At 42.1% G+C, this 17,518-nt stretch overlaps 1 protein-coding gene across 8 annotated transcripts in view; it reads right to left on the reverse strand.

Moving 5' to 3' along the window:
- The window catches only part of LOC146524709 (catenin delta-1-like), a 21,398-nt gene continuing 3,880 nt past the window's right edge, over nucleotides 1–17,518 (reverse strand). For 2 of the 8 annotated variants that reach the window (XM_085181629.1, XM_085181644.1), the window contains exons 2-20: nucleotides 11,963–12,031; nucleotides 11,754–11,873; nucleotides 11,381–11,643; nucleotides 10,513–10,794; nucleotides 10,172–10,409; nucleotides 9,833–10,055; nucleotides 9,473–9,668; nucleotides 9,241–9,358; nucleotides 8,961–9,114; nucleotides 8,745–8,762; nucleotides 8,384–8,452; nucleotides 8,151–8,278; nucleotides 7,831–7,981; nucleotides 7,534–7,726; nucleotides 7,138–7,346; nucleotides 7,002–7,043; nucleotides 6,833–6,900; nucleotides 6,591–6,645; nucleotides 1–5,245 (exon numbers count right to left, since the gene is read on the reverse strand). In XM_085181629.1, coding sequence (XP_085037755.1) covers nucleotides 5,187–5,245; nucleotides 6,591–6,645; nucleotides 6,833–6,900; nucleotides 7,002–7,043; nucleotides 7,138–7,346; nucleotides 7,534–7,726; nucleotides 7,831–7,981; nucleotides 8,151–8,278; nucleotides 8,384–8,452; nucleotides 8,745–8,762; nucleotides 8,961–9,114; nucleotides 9,241–9,358; nucleotides 9,473–9,668; nucleotides 9,833–10,055; nucleotides 10,172–10,409; nucleotides 10,513–10,794; nucleotides 11,381–11,643; nucleotides 11,754–11,867 — 2,580 coding nt within the window. In that variant the 5' untranslated portion in view covers nucleotides 11,868–11,873; nucleotides 11,963–12,031 and the 3' untranslated portion in view covers nucleotides 1–5,186. Of the gene's footprint in view, nucleotides 5,246–6,542; nucleotides 6,646–6,832; nucleotides 6,901–7,001; nucleotides 7,044–7,137; nucleotides 7,347–7,533; nucleotides 7,727–7,830; nucleotides 7,982–8,150; nucleotides 8,279–8,383; nucleotides 8,453–8,744; nucleotides 8,763–8,960; nucleotides 9,115–9,240; nucleotides 9,359–9,472; nucleotides 9,669–9,832; nucleotides 10,056–10,171; nucleotides 10,410–10,512; nucleotides 10,795–11,380; nucleotides 11,644–11,753; nucleotides 11,874–11,962; nucleotides 12,032–14,108; nucleotides 14,273–15,690; nucleotides 15,817–17,518 lie in introns of all 8 variants that reach the window. The other 6 variants (XM_085181586.1, XM_085181611.1, XM_085181593.1 and 3 more) reach the window with 6 other exon arrangements.

The raw sequence follows: 17,518 nt of genomic DNA on the forward strand, positions 1-17,518 counted from the left end.
TTTGACTTTTCCACCTCGGACGACTGACACTTTATTTAACGTACAGGAAAAGCACATGTGCTGTTCAGTGCAGAGAGAAAACCAGGCCAAGCATTTAAAATCATAAGAGCTTCACTCTACAGATCGCACAGACACATTTTCTGCTTTAAAAAAAATGTATAAAACTGGTAGTGATTTATACATTTTGAGCGCCATGCAAGAACCTTCAGTGCAAATAACAAAATCTTCCAAAAGTTGTAAAAAATAATTGCAGTTTAAAAATGTTATATTTTTTTCACTTTTATTTGTTTCATAAGAGAAACAAAAGCTGGAGCACACTGAATATTTAAATGGATTTTAAAGAAACCTGATTCAGTTGCTGAAATAAAAATTTCATCCATTATATTTTATTTTAAGAGGGACAGAGGACCGGCAGAGAAATGTCTCCCACTCAAATATTAGTATGTGCTCTTTTAATCCAAAAGCAGCGTGTGGTCCCCCTGGTGTCCTTCTTTTCTACATTCCAGTTCACGTTGTGCTGTTATCTCTGTGCACGTCAACATGGACATCCTCAAATGACGAGGGGGTGATCATACCAAAAAGCTCGGTAGAGGACGTTGTGTCCACTCGTGGTGGAGTCGGTCGCGGCCAGCGCTCATTAAACTTGACAAAGAAGAGCGGGTCTTTGAAGGGCCCCCCGTAGATGATGGCTTGCATCAGGTAGACGAGAGCTACCACCATGAAACTGATGAGAAAGAAGGGGATGAAGGGCCTCAGGTGGTGCCACGCTACCCTGATCCCATATCCCAGGCCACCGAGCCCGCTCTGCCCACCAGTGTGGGTGGTGTGGCGGGAGGAATCTGGGTCTGGAGTATGTTCAGGGGACTCGTTATCCGAGTTCGAAGTGGATGGACCAGGGACGCTGAGTGTATCCATGAGCCAAATCAAAGCCGGTCCGTTGCTCTATCTGTTTGTATGGTCACGCATAGTCCTCCACAGATCACCTCTAGGGAGTATAAGGAAGCGTAAAGCCACACATAAAATCCCAGTGGTGCTGTGTCCCTGTGATGAATCCAGCTCTACATTCCTCTCTCGATCACGTACTGTATTCCCTTGGTCCTCCCAGCGGGTTTTTTTCCCCCTCCGATATGGTGTGCAGGAGTTAAATGCCGGTGCTTCTATCTGAGCGTTAGAGAGGAAACGAGGAACAGCGGAGGAGCCCTAAATAGAAATGACACCGAATGATAGGACACCATGAAGGAGAGGGGGAGAATCTGCTGCGTTTGGTGGTCTCAGGTTTAAAGAGCGGTGTGTGTGTGTGCACCAGCTGCACAGGTTGCAAGCATTACACACACGCAGTGAGTAACCCAGACAGGCGCACATCTGAGTCAGATAGCTGCTTGCAACAGCTCTGCAGTTAATTACAGCTCTAATATTAAAGCTGTAAGCAGGGAGTTCAGCTATAAATGTTGCTATAAGATTACCTTCATAAACTGGAAATTCTTTGAGATATTTACATGAAACTGTCCGGTTATATTGCCTTTCCTATCATGAATGAGGAGCCTGCTAATTTTGGCAAGGGAACTTCACAGGGCTCCGTGTCGAAAGTATGTCTTAAAGCAGCACTCACATGTCCACATATACATTTCAGGACTCATTTGTCACTGTGATTCTTTCCTTGTAGCTTTATAGCTGTGAACAAAGTCTAAGACCTTTGTAGCAGAAGATTTCTTTCATGATTCCTCCTTTCCTTGAGTAAATAAAAAGAATAAATCAATATGTATATAATAATTGAAGAGAAATGACTGTTGCTGCCCATCAATCTGGGAAGGCTCATCAGGTAATTTCCAAACAATTTAATAATTTATTCACAAGTGAGAAACATTAAAGAAAGCTGCCAATCCTCCCAGGAGCGGACGTCCCACGAGACTTAACTCAAGATCAGACCTTGCAGTGCTCTGAGAAACTGCAATAAAGCTCATCAAGAGCTACATCTTAAACTTCACAGGTCTCAGCATTTTAAATGTTAAAGCAATCCAAAGTATTCTAGAGTCAAATGTGAGTCTGCCTGTGCAGCAACTATAGCTTGGCACAGGTTGACTAAACACAGCAGCAAATCTACAACAGAATGGCTGAAAAGTAAAGAATCGAGTTGTTGCGAAAAAAAAAAAGTAAAAGTCCAAACCTCAGCATGACTGAAGTGCTGTGGTGGGACCTTAAAAGAGCCGCGTATAAACGAACGCCTGCAAACCTCAATGAAGTGAAGCAATGCTGTAAAGAAGAGCGGGCCAAAATTCTGTTACAGTGACGTGAGAGACAGATGAAGTCATACAGAAAACTACTTACTGCTGCTAAAGGTGGTTCTACAAGCTACTGAATCATGGAGCATGCTTAGGTTTTCACACACTGCTTCTGCAGTTTAGCTTCATTTTTGTTCAATTTCAGCAGTGATGGCTGTTTCTAGCTTATGTCAAGACCTGTTAAAGAAGATAAGTAGAAGTGAAAGAGGTTTTGCTTTATTTTTTTTTTTAAACCAAAATTCTCAAATTGCACATCAATCTGTCTCATACATTTCAGGATAAGGGGGCATTGGAGTCTAGCTCAGCTGCCCTTGGCTAATAGGCAGGATGCACTCTGAACAGGTTGCCAGTCTATTGTGGGGCTTTATACCTTTTACACGCTTAAAAACTCAAATCAGGCCCAGTTCTCAAAACTTAAAATACATGTAGGCGTTTTTGGCACATCTCTCATAAATCATTAACCTGTAGCTTCCCTTGTAAACAGGACTCTGTGGCTTTTAAAAGTGAAAATGACTGCTTAAGATTGAGAGATGAAAGCAGGAGTATTATGTGTATGCTGGTGTGCTTCAAACTGTTACAACTAAAAGTAAAGAGATTCAAGAATGAATAAATTGTTTAGTAGCTACTACAAAAAGCATGTGAACCTCCACACTATAGAATAAACTCCCTCACGGTGCTAAAACACCACTAACATGCCCTCACTGGCTGTCTTCCTGCACCTTGTGTATTCAATTTAAGGTTAATTTTATATTCCAAGCAGACGCATGCACATCATAGCTTAACTAATATCAAACTTTCACACCGACATCTGCTCATAGCCCTCGTGATCCAGCAGCTGCTTCTCAGCCAGCCCATGATGCATTTCAGATGCGCTGCATACTTGAAACACCTAAGCACTTTCATATCCACAGACAAGCAACTGTGTATCTTTGACATGTTTGGAAGCTTCAGGACACTACCCTCCTGTCAACATGCTGCTCTGTGTGTAACCAGAGACAAACAGCAAAGCCGAGAACGTCAACGCTCGCCCGGCCTTCAGCTTTACTGTGGCGCTTGAAAGTTAGCTGGCTTTAATAAGGCTTGAGCACAAGACCTCAAACTGCTCGCGCCTTAAGTTAAGAGACAAACACGTTAATCTCCTAAATAAAAAGCATTTCCCAACTGAAAGCACAACTAATTCGAGCTAAAGATGTGAGGGAGTGAATATCAAACACACCAACTATTAGCATTCGCCAAGAGTGAGGGGATGAAATTACACAGATGAATTTCCCCTCTTTAATTAGATGTTTATCCACACGATACAGGAGTCCTTCCTCACATCCGCACACAGACACATCAATCACACGTTACCAAAGCTTGTCTAGGAAAAGATCTTTATTTATAAAAACAACCAGTTACATACGTCACTGAAAAAAGAAAAAACGAAAGCAACTTCTCAGAGCCAAGGCAGGTAATGAATGGTACATCATAATTTTACATGGATAGGCAACAGTACAAATATACTATGTGTGTGAAGAGTAAAAAACAAACAAAAACAACAAAACAAACGATGATTGGTCTCTTTTGCCTTTAAAACAACTGATGTAAAAGTGGAATTATAAAGTAGAACAAATTGCATAATGCTCTCATCCACCACCATCCATATAAACCTCCAGAAAATAAAAAGAAACAGACGCACAAAGAAATACAAAAAAACCAACAAAAAAATAAAACAAACCCAAAAACAAAATGTGCCTTCTGCCAGCCTCCCAGTTTAAATTACACCTGTATCTCTCCCAACCTGTTAAAACTCGAGTCTCCTCTGAGTACAGAAGCCTCCCAAATGTTTTAATACAGACAAGTATGTATAAAAAAAAAAACAGCTACAGAATTTTATATTTAAATTTCTTCCAAAAAGTCACTCCAACTGGTCCAGAAGAAAAAAAGAAAAAGAAAAGCTGAACAGGCAGGTGTACAGGAATGGTTAAGGGCCTTCTGAAGCTGTATGTCGAAATATTTTAGTGGCTTAGTAGTGTTTGTTCACAGCTTCATCTCAGTACCAGGTCTGAAGTATTGGCTGGTTTAGTTGGCTAAACCCAAACAGGAAAATCCAAAATAAAGCAGCTGAAATTCTCCTAAATGTTCCATGTGGGGAGGGACAAAAGGGAATAAAACAAGAACAGCTTCCTCACAGGAAGAGGAGCACACAATTTAAAAAAAAAAAAAAAAAAAAAAGACAGCATGACTGATGGAAAAATGTGGTGTCATCTGGATCAACACACAATCATTCAAAAGGTCCATATTCATTTTCCACGTGCACACACGCCCACAGGTTTACTGTATGATAAATATACACACACCTGCCCTTTCTTGTCATCCCAACTGAGAGAAAATAACTCTAGACAGGAAAATAACTCCTATATAAACATTCTCAATCTACAGGGCGGGCTGTCGGTGTGTCCCAACCTCCCATTAATTAAATTAATGAGCCAAAACTACTGCAGTCACCCCCCTTTTCTTTTTATATACAGTATATACCCTACTTAAATGTCTAAATACAAACTTATCAGGGCCAATGTCAGGTGGCTGTAACATGACAATAAAATTGCCAAGAGGAAAAAAAAAAAGTTAACAGCATGAAAAAAGAAAAAAAAAAGCAAGCCAGAGGACAACACCAGAATCAAATGATTGTCAACAAAGGTGATTGCCTTTACAGAATAATTATAAGTTATAAACGGAATACATTTCTGCTGCTACAACTGAATTTGCACGTGTGTGTGTTGCTTGAAAGTCTTTGCCTGCAACACAACCACTTTCTTTGGATGCCAACCCCCCCGCCCCCATGTTTTGATCCCATCTGTGTGGTGATAAGAGAGAGAAATGGGGAAAGGAAGGGGTGAGGAGAGGGAGAGTCTGGATCTTCTCTCCTCAGTAGCAGTGGTAGGGCAGGGACGGCCCAGTCTGGGTGATGCAAACTATCAGTTTTTCTGGAGGAAGAGATGAAAATACAATGATTTAAAAAAACAACAACAAAAAAACCAAAAAAACCAACAACCATAAGTACAAAAGATGTGTGGCTGATTTAGACATCAAACAAGGAGGCAACACAAAGACTTGTGTGGTATAAGTATGGCAATCTACACACTAGTGTTGTCACAGTAAACGACCTTTCAACAGGAGGCTACTATAATCACATTACTGTTTTAGTTTAGTTAAATTAGATTCTAGTTCCTGGCCTGCTGCCCTGCACATAAAACTATTCCATAATAAACTGAAGTCTGTGCTGAAGTCAATCATCCATTAACGACTAAACAAGTGACTGGGCTGCTCTGTGTTTGATTTGTTACGTGTCTGAACTGTCAAACATGTTTATTTAAAACCCTCACCATTCCGGTCATGCAGTCAGGAACATTTACAAAATAATCCAAACAAAGCCATTAAGAAATAGCACTTTTTGCCACTGCTTTCCTCACAAACTCAAAGAAATCAATGAAACCCATTTCTATTCTTGGGTGTCTGTTATTGTAGTAGCTGACACAACCACAAGAGTGTGCTCTCACACACAAATAACAACCCACAAAAGGTGGAATGGATCTCCAAAAAACCAGGCAAATATTTTACAACATGACAAAAGCATTAACGCTTCCCAACATTCTTAAATCCACTCCAGCAGCTGATTGTAAAGGACTTTGAGGGGGACAAAGATTAGAGTAGCTGTCACAGGAAAACTGCTTTGGGAATCATCAATTTCATCAGAATTGTTTTGATTTTCATGTGCCATTTCTTGCCAAGAACAACAAATGTGACCAGTAACTTTTTTGCATGGCATTTAACACCATAAATGCACGAAATGGGCCTGAAGTTTCATGCCATTTGTACCCAGTCCCATGAGATCATGTAGAGCAAAAGGGTAGAAAACTGACACCGAACTTTGGTTTTGTATTAAAAGGACTGTGAGTAACTTTTAAAACTGTGGTATTGTGACAACACTAATGCATAAACAGTTATTATTCTGAGGATCTAAATGTTATTATTTAATGATCAGCCCAGGGTTCAGATTTACAATGACAGAGGACAATGCACAAGGAGCACCTAGCAGCATACTATACCAGCATGAATACACAACACATCAGGGTATCTCATATTTAAGCATCAGTACAACGACACCTCTGCCTGTTTTAGTTCACAATCAGACTTGGACCAGGTTTCACTCAGGTTTTCAGTTATTAGAGACAAAAAGGAGTTCATAAAGTTCATGCAGGAATAGAGGTCAGTTGGACATACCATGCTGTTACATGCAGAGGGGGGTAGAGGGGATGGGGGAGGGCTAACCATCGTAGGAGTCCAATAGAGGCAGGGAGCCCTTTCTGCCCCCATACACCCCTCGCTGAGAGAGGAGCCGAGAAAGACAGAGAAAGAAAGAAGGCGGACAGGAAGTGAGTGTGAGAAAATATGTGTCAGTAATCGTGAGGTTTTAAAAGGTTACAATCAGGAAATATTCAGAGCTGTGCAGGGGGTTAGGGATTAGTGTCATTAAGCCAGCAATCCAACATGTTAACAGTGACTTGAAGTACCGGTAAAGTGTCTGTGGTCTCATCCAGAGTGTGTCTCCTTTCTTTCTGGTCCAGTGTAGAGTAGGCCTCTGAAGGAAGATGAAAACAGGTTAAAATTTGCTAAAGATTTAATCTTGAGGCGGAACAAAACCCCCCAAAAACAAAAGAAATGTAAAAGAAATCTACTAACCAGGGCCAATGTCATTCAGAGGAATCATGTCCCTCTTTTCCCCTGACACAAAGAAAAACAATTCATGAGTCAAGCTGTAAAACGCTTCATAAATAACCCTCCTACGAAATTTAATGTAAATACTTTCTCTGCTCACCTCTGTCCAGGAGGGGTGTAGTGCTGTCTTCATAGGTGCCGTTAGCTCGAGTGCTCGGGCCGTTTGTGGTAGTGGTGCCTGGGTTAATGTTAACCATGAAGTCCGTCTTCTTCCAGCCGTCTTTCTCAAGAGGTCGGCGCAGTTCCTTGTGAGCCCAGACGAGCTGCAGGACCTGGCTCGCCCCCCGCACTTCACGATCAGAGCGCTTGCTGCAAGATAACCAGAGATAAGGGTTGGAGCTGTTATCATCTCTGATGAGTTTTCTGTTATATAACACACACGGCTTACACCGGTTAGAAAACAGCTACTTTTATACGACAAAAAAAACAAAAAAAAAAACAAAAAAAAAACCAAAACATACGCAAAGCACCTTTTCTACACTCAGAAAACACTTACCCATCTTTGTTGATTAGCACCAGGCTCTCGATGCCTCGTTTCTCTCGAAGGACCTTTGCTGGCTCCAATCTGTTGCCTAGCACCTCACTGAGCGTGCTCAGTACAGACACAACTGTCTCCTCAGATAGATTACGCCCAGATTGATTCTGGGCTCCAGGCAGGTTGGCCACAAGGTGAGGCACTGCATGCAAACCTGCAAGAGAAACTCTTACTCTTAACCCAAGTGCAATGAATGTTTAGAAAAAAATGACACAGATGCTAAGATAATAGATAACAGCTAAGAAGAAACAATCTTACCTAGCAGTTCACAGTTACGGTTGTCAATAGCAAGATTCCTCAAAGCTCCAGACATTGCACGAACCACACGATCATTGCCATGAGCCAGCAGTTCTGCCATCATGGGGAGTCCCTGCTCATGACGCACCTTGGCCCTGATATACCGACCATACTGTATGAAAAGCACAAAGAATAGATCAACTTTAGTTGTCATCTAATAACATAAAAACAAAGACAGACCCAACTATTCAGGGTTCATGCACTTTTAAAGTTCTAAATTAAACATTAGCCTTTTATAGCAGAGAGCCAGCTCTGAATCACTGAAAAGAAATGATACTAACAGTCCACCGGCCAGCACACAGGTTCTGGATGGCGCCGGCAGCAGCCTCGAGCACTGATGGGTTCTGGCTCTCTTTGAGCAGTGACGTGTAAACACGAACCACTTCAGGCTGGAACAAAAGCTCATAACCTAAAGTTGGCACAGAGAGAGAGAGTTGTGTGCTTTTATATGAACACAAGCTCCCTGATCAACTATAAATCAAATCTGAAAGAGAAGCAGACACACAAACAGTACCTCTGGCAGGTGTCGTTCTCTTTGGAATATCAACCATATCTGCACTTCCATCATCTACATCCTTCTTTCCTGCAGAAAAAAAGAAAAAGAAACAGCAGATAAGACAGATATAGTGATGTTGGGGGGGGGGGGGGGGGGGGGGTATAACCATTTTCATATTCTCAGTCTTGTTATCTGGTCCAACATGCAACCAGTGGAACAAGCACCATCAGCATGCAATGCTATGTGTGATCATGCCTGTGGAATGCGTGTAAATTCAACGTTATTTCTCCAGGTGTTTCAATATGCATTAGTAAAATAATGTGATGAGAGGAATGGACAGCTTCGCAGGTTCGTGAGAACACCAAACACAAACTCTTACCTTTGGAAAACCACTCATCTAAACAGAGCACAGAGAAAGGAAGAAGTGAAATAGGGTGGGAAGAAATAAGGAGGGAGAAAAGGAAAGGGGGAAACAGTAGTAGAGTGTGAAAAACAGGGAAAGGGTCTTTCTGCCACCAAAAAGCTCAACCCCACCAGTAACTGCCACGCACTCAACCACAAATCTGACACAATGGAGTAGCTGTAAAACACCAACCTTTGCCTTTTCTAGAGCCAAAGCAGCCGCCCTTACTGGCTGGAGCTGGGCCCTGGTTGACAGGTATGGCCTCTGCGTATTGTTCAGAGCCGGGGATTTCACGGTGAACCTGATAGGACAGATTCCTGAGAAGGCAGACGCAGTTCTCCACCAGCTATAGGAAGAAGGGGTGAATGGGGACAAAAGGCTCAAACTCCAATTTTTATTTATTAATTTTTTTTTTTTTTAAATCGCACAACTGTCTTGCGAAAAAAGGGACAGTTATAAGTGAATTTTTAACCTTATTGTCCACGTCTTTGCAGTTGATCTGTGACTGGACCATGTACATAAGTGAATCCACCAGCCCCGTGCATTCCCTCAGCTTTCGCCTGGCCTCGCTGCGTTCTGAACTCACATTCCTGAAGTAAAGGGAGAGACGTTAAGCACATAATTGCATGTTTTCTCCTTAAAATAAGCTTCCTTTTCTCCTTCTTCAACTTCCTCTGCTTTGCATCCATTGATCTCTTGCATACCTAAGGCAGCCAGCAGTGTTGGTCAAGGCGGTCTGCCACTCCATATGGCGTGGTTTGCAGCTTTCTTCTCCTCCTCCGCTGTTCCCTCTCTCCCAGCCTGAGTGTGGAACAATCACCTCGTCAACTAGAGCATGCAGGGCGTGGTCCACAATCTCCATCTTAACCGAATCGTGGGATGAAAGGTTCCACAAGGTGCCTGGGATAATTTAGAATGAATATTAGAATGAAATAAAGAGACAGTTGAGCCTTTAAAATAAGAAAATATAACCACCACACAAATCTTCCAAATAGTAGTAACATTTAAGAGCTACATATATTAAAAAGAACAAAAACCACAAGTATTTTAAATAACAGTGATACCTGTGATAGTGTCTGTGAGATCCTGGTTGTGCGTTTTCCTCAGTAATCTGACCAGAGCAGGTACGCCATCGCAGTTCTTGATGGCGATTTTGTTGTCTTGGTCTCGTCCATATGAAATATTCTTCAGAGCCCCGCAGGCTGAGTGGTGCACATCCTTACTAGGATGGTCCAGCATCGACACCAAAGCTGGGATGCCCTTTAGGCGGCGCACCTCTGATTTAACCTACAAACATAATTAGATACTTCCTTTAAAAAAAGAAATTAGCAGAAGAAACACTACAACTCAGCATACAAAGAAAGAGAGAACTACCAGACACACAATTGCAGAGTTTGCTTTACCTTGTCGTTTTTGAATGTGAGGTGCTGGAGAAAGGCAGCAGCGTTGGTCTTGACAGGGTCCAGGCGGTAATTCAACATGGCGATAACCTCCGGAAGCTCTGGCTGTCTCCACGAAGTAGGAGGTTTTCTCAATGTGCTGTCCAGAGAAGCCATGCTTCCTCTCTCCATCGTCATCGGGACGGCCCAGGCGTATGGCTCAACGCTGCCTATGTCACTGTCCAAAGTGTCCTCGCAGCTCCTGTAAAAGTGGACGGAAGCATTTATCAACAGTGTTTATTTATCAAATAAACTATGTAATGTTGTGAATTGACTTAGTGCAGAACAGTACGTTTTTATTTTACCTCAGTCTTCGTCTATCAATACCCCCAGGCCCCGGTCCCAGGCGTGGCATGGTACCATAGCCTCCAGGGTGCATGGGTGGAGGCCCCATTCCATATTCATCATATCCCATGCTACGTTGATCATCCTCCAAACCATAGTGACCGTGCCCATACCGCATCTCCATCGCAGAGCCCATGGCCCTAATTCCCCGACCCACCTGGGGCTGTGCTGCGTACGGGTCGAGCTGCTGGCGGCTCGGAGCCCGGTAGCCAGAGTCCAGAGTCCTGTAGCCATCCATTGGCCTGAGTAAAGATGGCAATTATGAAAGTGATGAGTCGGGTTAGCTTAATCCTTTCTTTTCCAAAGAAAAGACAGTGTTAGATTAGCAGAGATAGCAGGATAGGTGCTAATAATGTGGAACAGATCGACACGTGTTATCTGATGTCACATCTCAGCTTCTGCCTGACACCTCATGGTCTGAGGACAAATGCGGAACAGATGTTTATAGACTGGCTATACGTTACCATCATGTTATTATGGTGTCAAGTTCAAGGCCTGTCAACTATAAATTCTGCTCATGTCAGTTTCACACATAACTGAATGATTATTTAGAACATGCACTACAAAAAGCATGCTTAAAAAAAAAAAAAAAAAAAAAAAGGGGGGGGGATTATATTTAGCTTTGAATTATTGAGTGTGGAAAAACATGTCTATTAGTATTAACAAGGGCTAAAAAGTTAAATTAATGAGGCAAAACAGGAAGTTATTCCCCTGTATGCAATGATGGAAACCTCCGTTACACTGTGGCTTGTAAAGACGTGTATGCTTGAATGTAGGGCAAAGCAGTCACCATTAAACGTCAAGACACTGTCCAGAAGCATCAATCACCTGTAGCGATCATCCATGTGTGAACCCCTGCTCAGACTAGCGTAGGCCTCTGATGGTGGACCTCCGCGATAGTCATCGTAACCACCCACAGGACCATAGTGGTAGTTTCTGGGTACTGTAGCAGTGGGGTAGTCCATTCCACCAGGCTGCCTGTAAGGACGGTCCAATGTGGCGCTGTAGATGCCCATACCAGGCACTGACAAGCCCCCATCGATGGACAATGACTCAGTAGGAAGGACTGTGCGCGATATCGGTTTCTTCATCTGTGGCATAGTGAGATCAGTCCAGTGTTTTAAAATGTTCATGGCTAAATTAAAATTTAATAACGTCTGATATCATCGGTGAAAATGAAGCACACGCTAGATTAACATACCCCATTGTCCATCCGCCGCGTGGTTCCTTCTTCGGAAAAGACTGAATGCACTTCCTGAGATTCATCCTCTGGCGTGTAGCTCTCATCTAGAGCGCCATGTGCAGGGTCCACCATCCTGTACTGTAGCAAAGACACCACACGTGTAAATATTTAAGCATAGATAAAAGAACATCATTTTTAAATGTGCTTAACTTTGTACAATCACATACCTGTGTGCCGTTTATATACGTGTCTGTCAGCTTCAGTCGTTCTATGTCTGCATCCCCTAAACGCCCGTTCTGGGATGAAAGAGGAAAACATGACTGTGAAATACACAGGAAAAAAAATTAAATATACTATTACACTGAAACAATATACAAGATTGAGGGTAAAGGCACAGTTCCCAGTAGTCTGTGCTGTCTGCTTTTAACCACTCAGATGATATTACTGCTGCTGAAGCACATTCAGTGCTGACCAAACCGTCCCTGCATGTTTATGGTCTGTGAATCACTGCCAGACACGAAGGAGGACATTTTGGAATGCAGCCAGTCATCCTCACACCTCGTTTCCTCCTGCACTAAACTCTTATATAATCAAAGGCTGTCACAGTGTACGACTTGGGACACTTTCTTTCTAAACCACAGTAACACTCTAGCAATGCAACTACCTCGGTTAGTGGCAATCACATGCAAGCGCAGCACAACTGAGCTATTTTGGAAGAGTTTCTCAGCAGCTGTTTAGCGTTTCAACACTCAGTTTCAGTATTACTGATACTGCTGACCAGAAAAATATTTAAAGACCTTTAACAAATTCTTCCACTTTGTTGCAATGCTACTGCGTTTTATTGTGTGCCCACAAGGAAGCAGAGCAGTGTTTTTGTTTTTTTAAGAAGCGATATGAAGATTGGAAGAGCAGACTGTGCATACACCGTAAAGGAAGCACAAACTTCCTCTAGAGCTGGTCCTTCCTTTAATACCATCTGATTTACAAACAACTCTGGTATGCATTTGAACCCATAATGGCAGAACAGATACTGTGTGCCTTTGTGATAGCTGTCAATGCTTTATGATAAAGTTTTTGTAGCCTTCAGGCTTTCAAGGATTTTCATAAGACAAAACATGAGATCTAATCAATGTCAGCACGCCCTGAAAAAGGAAGGAAAACATTTAAGAACTGCTTACAGGAGTGTGCCAACATTTCTCCTCTAATGTAAAAGTGTGACTTGATCAAACAAACAAAAACAGGTCCATTATTTTCTAACTGCTCAAACTTGCTACTGTGATAGTTAAGCGCTATGGTAAAGAAAAATGGCACAAGATAACAGTGGGACCACATAAATTATTAGTCTGGAAAACAAAACAAGGGGGAGTCACAGCTAAACCTCTAAAAAGCTTTAAATAAATGTAAGAAAATAAATATACCTACTCATAATGATCCCTGTTTTTTAATTTATTTGAAAAAGAAAATGTAACGTCTTATAACATCTGCACAAAATCCATTATTGTCATTTAGCAATTCTGCCTCCATAAGTGCTCTCAGTTGTCAGATATAATGACATATTGACAGCATCAGAGCTAAAATGTGTCAGTTAATGGCCAAATGGTCAAAATGTATCCACTGTCATTTTGAAAAGCCATCCTAAGCCAACCTGTCAGCTTCCTGCCAAACCTGGAAGCTCTGTGGAGTAGCCATAACAATTTCTAACGTACAACACACAAATTTGCAAGTCTAATAGATACAACATGCAGCACCAACACACAGACAGTTAAGACTGATGCATACAGCAGAAATGAATATCGACTTTTAAACAGTCGTTCATCTAGTAGAGTTTAAAACAAATGAATGCTGAGGATGCGACATGATCATAAAAGAAAAGAATTCGTGATCTTAAAAAACAAAACAAAAACTTGGGGAAGAAAACCTTTTTAGAGGACTATGCAACACATGCACAATGCTGTGAAGGGATAAGAAAATGACTGAAATTCCACAGCAGGGGAGAATGAAAAATGAATGTGAGTCAGAGTGCGACCGGTGAGTGACACTGTAGGCATGCTGATAGGTTTTGAAGGCATGTAATGATAAATTTGCAGATGAGAGTTAACGAGTCAGACATATGTTATCAGAGTCCGTAAAGAAAGATCTAAAAAAAAAAAAAGTTACAAGAATGACGCACAGAAACGCCCTTGCTGAGCAGTGGATGGGAGGAGGTGGTTCCAAGGAGATAGGGGATGAGTGATGGACTGATGAATGTCAAGACAAACGATGCATAAACTCACTCCAAGGGTTGGAAGGAGGGAATAATGATCCATACAATCAAAGATGTAGAGGTGTTGAAATGACTCAAGATGGGAATATTTGGGTTCTTTGGGGAGTTACCTGTGTGTGAGGGAGGGGACGACCCAAGGTTGAGGGGCTAGTGGCGGGGAGGCCCACTCTCCTCCTCTCCTCCTCCAGCGCCCTGGTCAGCTGTTCAAACTGCACCTCCTGCTCCCTGACCGACTCCAGCAGAGCCGCTGCGCTCTCGCACTGCTCCATACACACTACACAGCCCCAAGGGGAGAGAAGGGGGCGTTACACACATGCATACAGCCCTAAAACAGGCTACAGCAGTGGGTGAGGGTGTATAACAAAAACACACTCTCCAAACAGAGTACAGCGAGATCCAGCTGATGCATGATTTGAATGGGGAGATGGTTATCCTCAGATCTTGTTTGGTAACTAAGACAGAGGTTTCTCAGAGAGCTAAGGGATTTCACAAGAGTTCGCTTCATGATTTGGCTTCAGTGATGAAATTACAACGGTTAGCGTAAAGACACGCCTCCAACTGAACGTCAACCAGAGAACTTTCCTCCTGTAAAATTCTAGTGTATTGGGAGACTTCCTGTCATGTCCATTTCATTCATCCACCCCCCCCCCCCCCCCCCAATGTCACAACTATAAGCAATATTTCCCACATATTCACACGTCATCAACAGCAACAGACAAGGATTCTACACACACAGGCAAAAAATAAAAATAAGGTGTTCCTCTTGCACTCGGTCACATTTCCAAGCACTTTGTGACAAATACAAGACAGAGCAGTTGATTCATTTTCCTTGTCAGTCACATCCTATGGGGCTCAACTGAATGAGAGACTGTTTAGAAAACCAGTACCAGCAACTGGTCAGCCTACAGGCAGAAAACTTTGTAACAGAGAACTTTTGCAAAATACAAAAAAAAAAAAAAAGCAAAAAGATGAGTTGAGGAAAACTGATTTAAAAAAAAAAAAAAAATGTATTTTTTGGCTAAAATAAACATATTTGCGTGGCCAACCAATTTAAATTCTTCGTGGGAAAATTTACCATGTTCAAAGGATTAAAACAAGAAAAAAAAAAAAAAAAAAAAAAAAAAAAACTGAAATCCCAACTTCACTGGTAAACTGCAGCAGAGAGGAAGTGGTAGCAGAGGTTTATAGCACTTAACCATAAAAGTTTGTTCAATCATAAAATGTGGATGTGTAGTATTTTATCACAACATTACATCAATGACTGCATGCAGTTTAATACACCATCATTCAATAAACTAAGATATCCTCTAAATTTTGACACTGTCCGATACCACACAGAAATAAGACGCCAAGAAAAGTTTTTAATACATGTAGTAGTATCTTTGTATCACAAGACATTTCATGGATAAAGTTTCAGATAAGAGCAGAGAGAAGCTAAATGCTGTCCTTGGATAAGTCACTCCCCCCCCCCATATTCAAGTAGAATAATTTCTGGTGATAAATAGAAAATCCTTTATATAAACAGCCTTTACCCTTAGAGAATGAAGCTTTTTTTACTAAAACAGGAAGCTGAACACCACAACTTACAACCTTTAACCCCAAAGAGAACTGCACACTTCTCCTTATGGGTTGACCACTAAAAATGCACCATCTGCCTTTAAGCTGGGTTTACAGAAAATCCAAAATACACACCTTAACCTGTGGGCAGGGTTTTGGTAGAAGAGGTGAGAGATCACACCAAGGTCAGAAGTGGCGCTTTAGTTGTTCATGTGTGGAAAGTGACCCAACCACCGAGCCCCAGAACCAGGTAGAAATGGACTGCAGAGAAAGAAAAGAGGTGGAGGGAAGAGGGCGAGAACTGTTTTAGTGAAGACGCATTGGCTTGAAAATCAGCAACGCAGTGAGAATACCGTACAAGCGTGTCAACGGGGGTTGTTTGCTCGCTCTGTGAGGAGGAAGGCACAGCAGGGAGACAGATATACAGTAGTTTCAGCCTTTGGACACACCCTGTATTTACTCAACATTTGGCCAGAGTACGGAGGCTAGCTGGGGAAAGTTGAACAACCTGCAGCTATTTCTAGATTGGATAACATCAATTTTCGGCATAAAGAGCTTAAGCAAAAGCAGGTTTTAGAGATTTAACATGTGTTCTTCTTACCACCTCTTCTTTTTGCCCTTTTTTCATCCAAGCTTTTCTCTCTAATCAGTTTTCACCCTACCTGTAGCTCTGAGCATTAATCCACAAATCTCCTAACTGCCTTATATCTCCTCCCTCCATATCCTTTGTTATTGTACCTTAAAAATAAAAAAGACATTGTTATACCAGAGGCAAGCAACTGGATAGTGGAGACTCAGATCCTCTTATCTGGTGATACACCCTGTTCTGCAGCGGCACAGCTCTTCATGAGGTGAATAAACCCGCTATTGCTACACACCTGCATGACCGGTTGGACGAGGTGGGGGGTGACTAAATTTCAGTCACACTGTCTAGCGCACATGCACCAACACAGCTGAAAGTTTGAACAAGAAACAGGGCCCTGCATTTACACTTCAGATAGCAGGTGTAGAGCAAAGCACAAAGCAAGCATTGGGGCTCAAGATGTGATGATGAATGACTCATCGTTTGACTTTCATGACCCAGCATGAGTTTATAAAGAAAATTATTAAAAACAAAACTATTATCACACACTATTACCACACAGTAAGATCATTTTCTCAGTTTACCTAGTAAAATGACGGCTGCAGTGCCTGTCTGTTCCTGTACAAATTTCAAAATAATGAATAACAAAGCACACGACATTTAAAAAAACAAACAAAATAAAATCCCAGAATGGGGTGTGTTCGGTATGGGAAAAGAGGGAGGGAAAGTGGGATGACCTGATGAGGAAACCAGGCGTGGCTTAAGTGTTTCCTAAGACAAAGGAATCCACGAGAACCAAAACCAGCATTTGCATGTGGGATAAGGCTGGCTGCCAGGAAGCGATATGATGTCACCTCATTGACTCACAGAGAGTCATAACCTCCTACCTGAGCAAATCACAAACTGCTGTCCTGTTACCCACATGCCTTTATATGGTCACAGCCCAGACAGGGCTGATTTCATCCTTTAGAGATTGAGATGGAAAGACTTTTAAGAGCTGGAAACAAATAAAACAGATGGACTTGTAGGAAAGATGAGGGAATGAGAGGGTGAAGCTTGGGGGGGGGTTGGGGGTGATAAGGAAAGGAGTGCTGAATCAAAGATAAAAGCTAATCTTGCATTCCTAGCATTGTCTCCTGCCAATTCAGCACAGCAGCCCACCCACTCATCCAGTGTGGAACGGGCTAAGCAGGACACTAGCTAATAATCACTCAGATCAGAGTTTACTGTGCTTTTGTGGCACTTCAAGGCAGGTTTACTGGTCACTGTGACCCAAACACAGCAAAGTAAACTAACCAAGTCTCTAAAGCTGCTCTGTTTCCATAGTTTTGTGATAAACCCGCATAGTCTCAATTCTTGGCTTGTTAAAATCATTAATAT

This window comes from Neolamprologus multifasciatus, chromosome 2 (genome assembly GCF_963576455.1).
Source record: "Neolamprologus multifasciatus chromosome 2, fNeoMul1.2, whole genome shotgun sequence".
In the NCBI taxonomy this organism is placed as follows: domain Eukaryota; kingdom Metazoa; phylum Chordata; class Actinopteri; order Cichliformes; family Cichlidae; genus Neolamprologus; species Neolamprologus multifasciatus.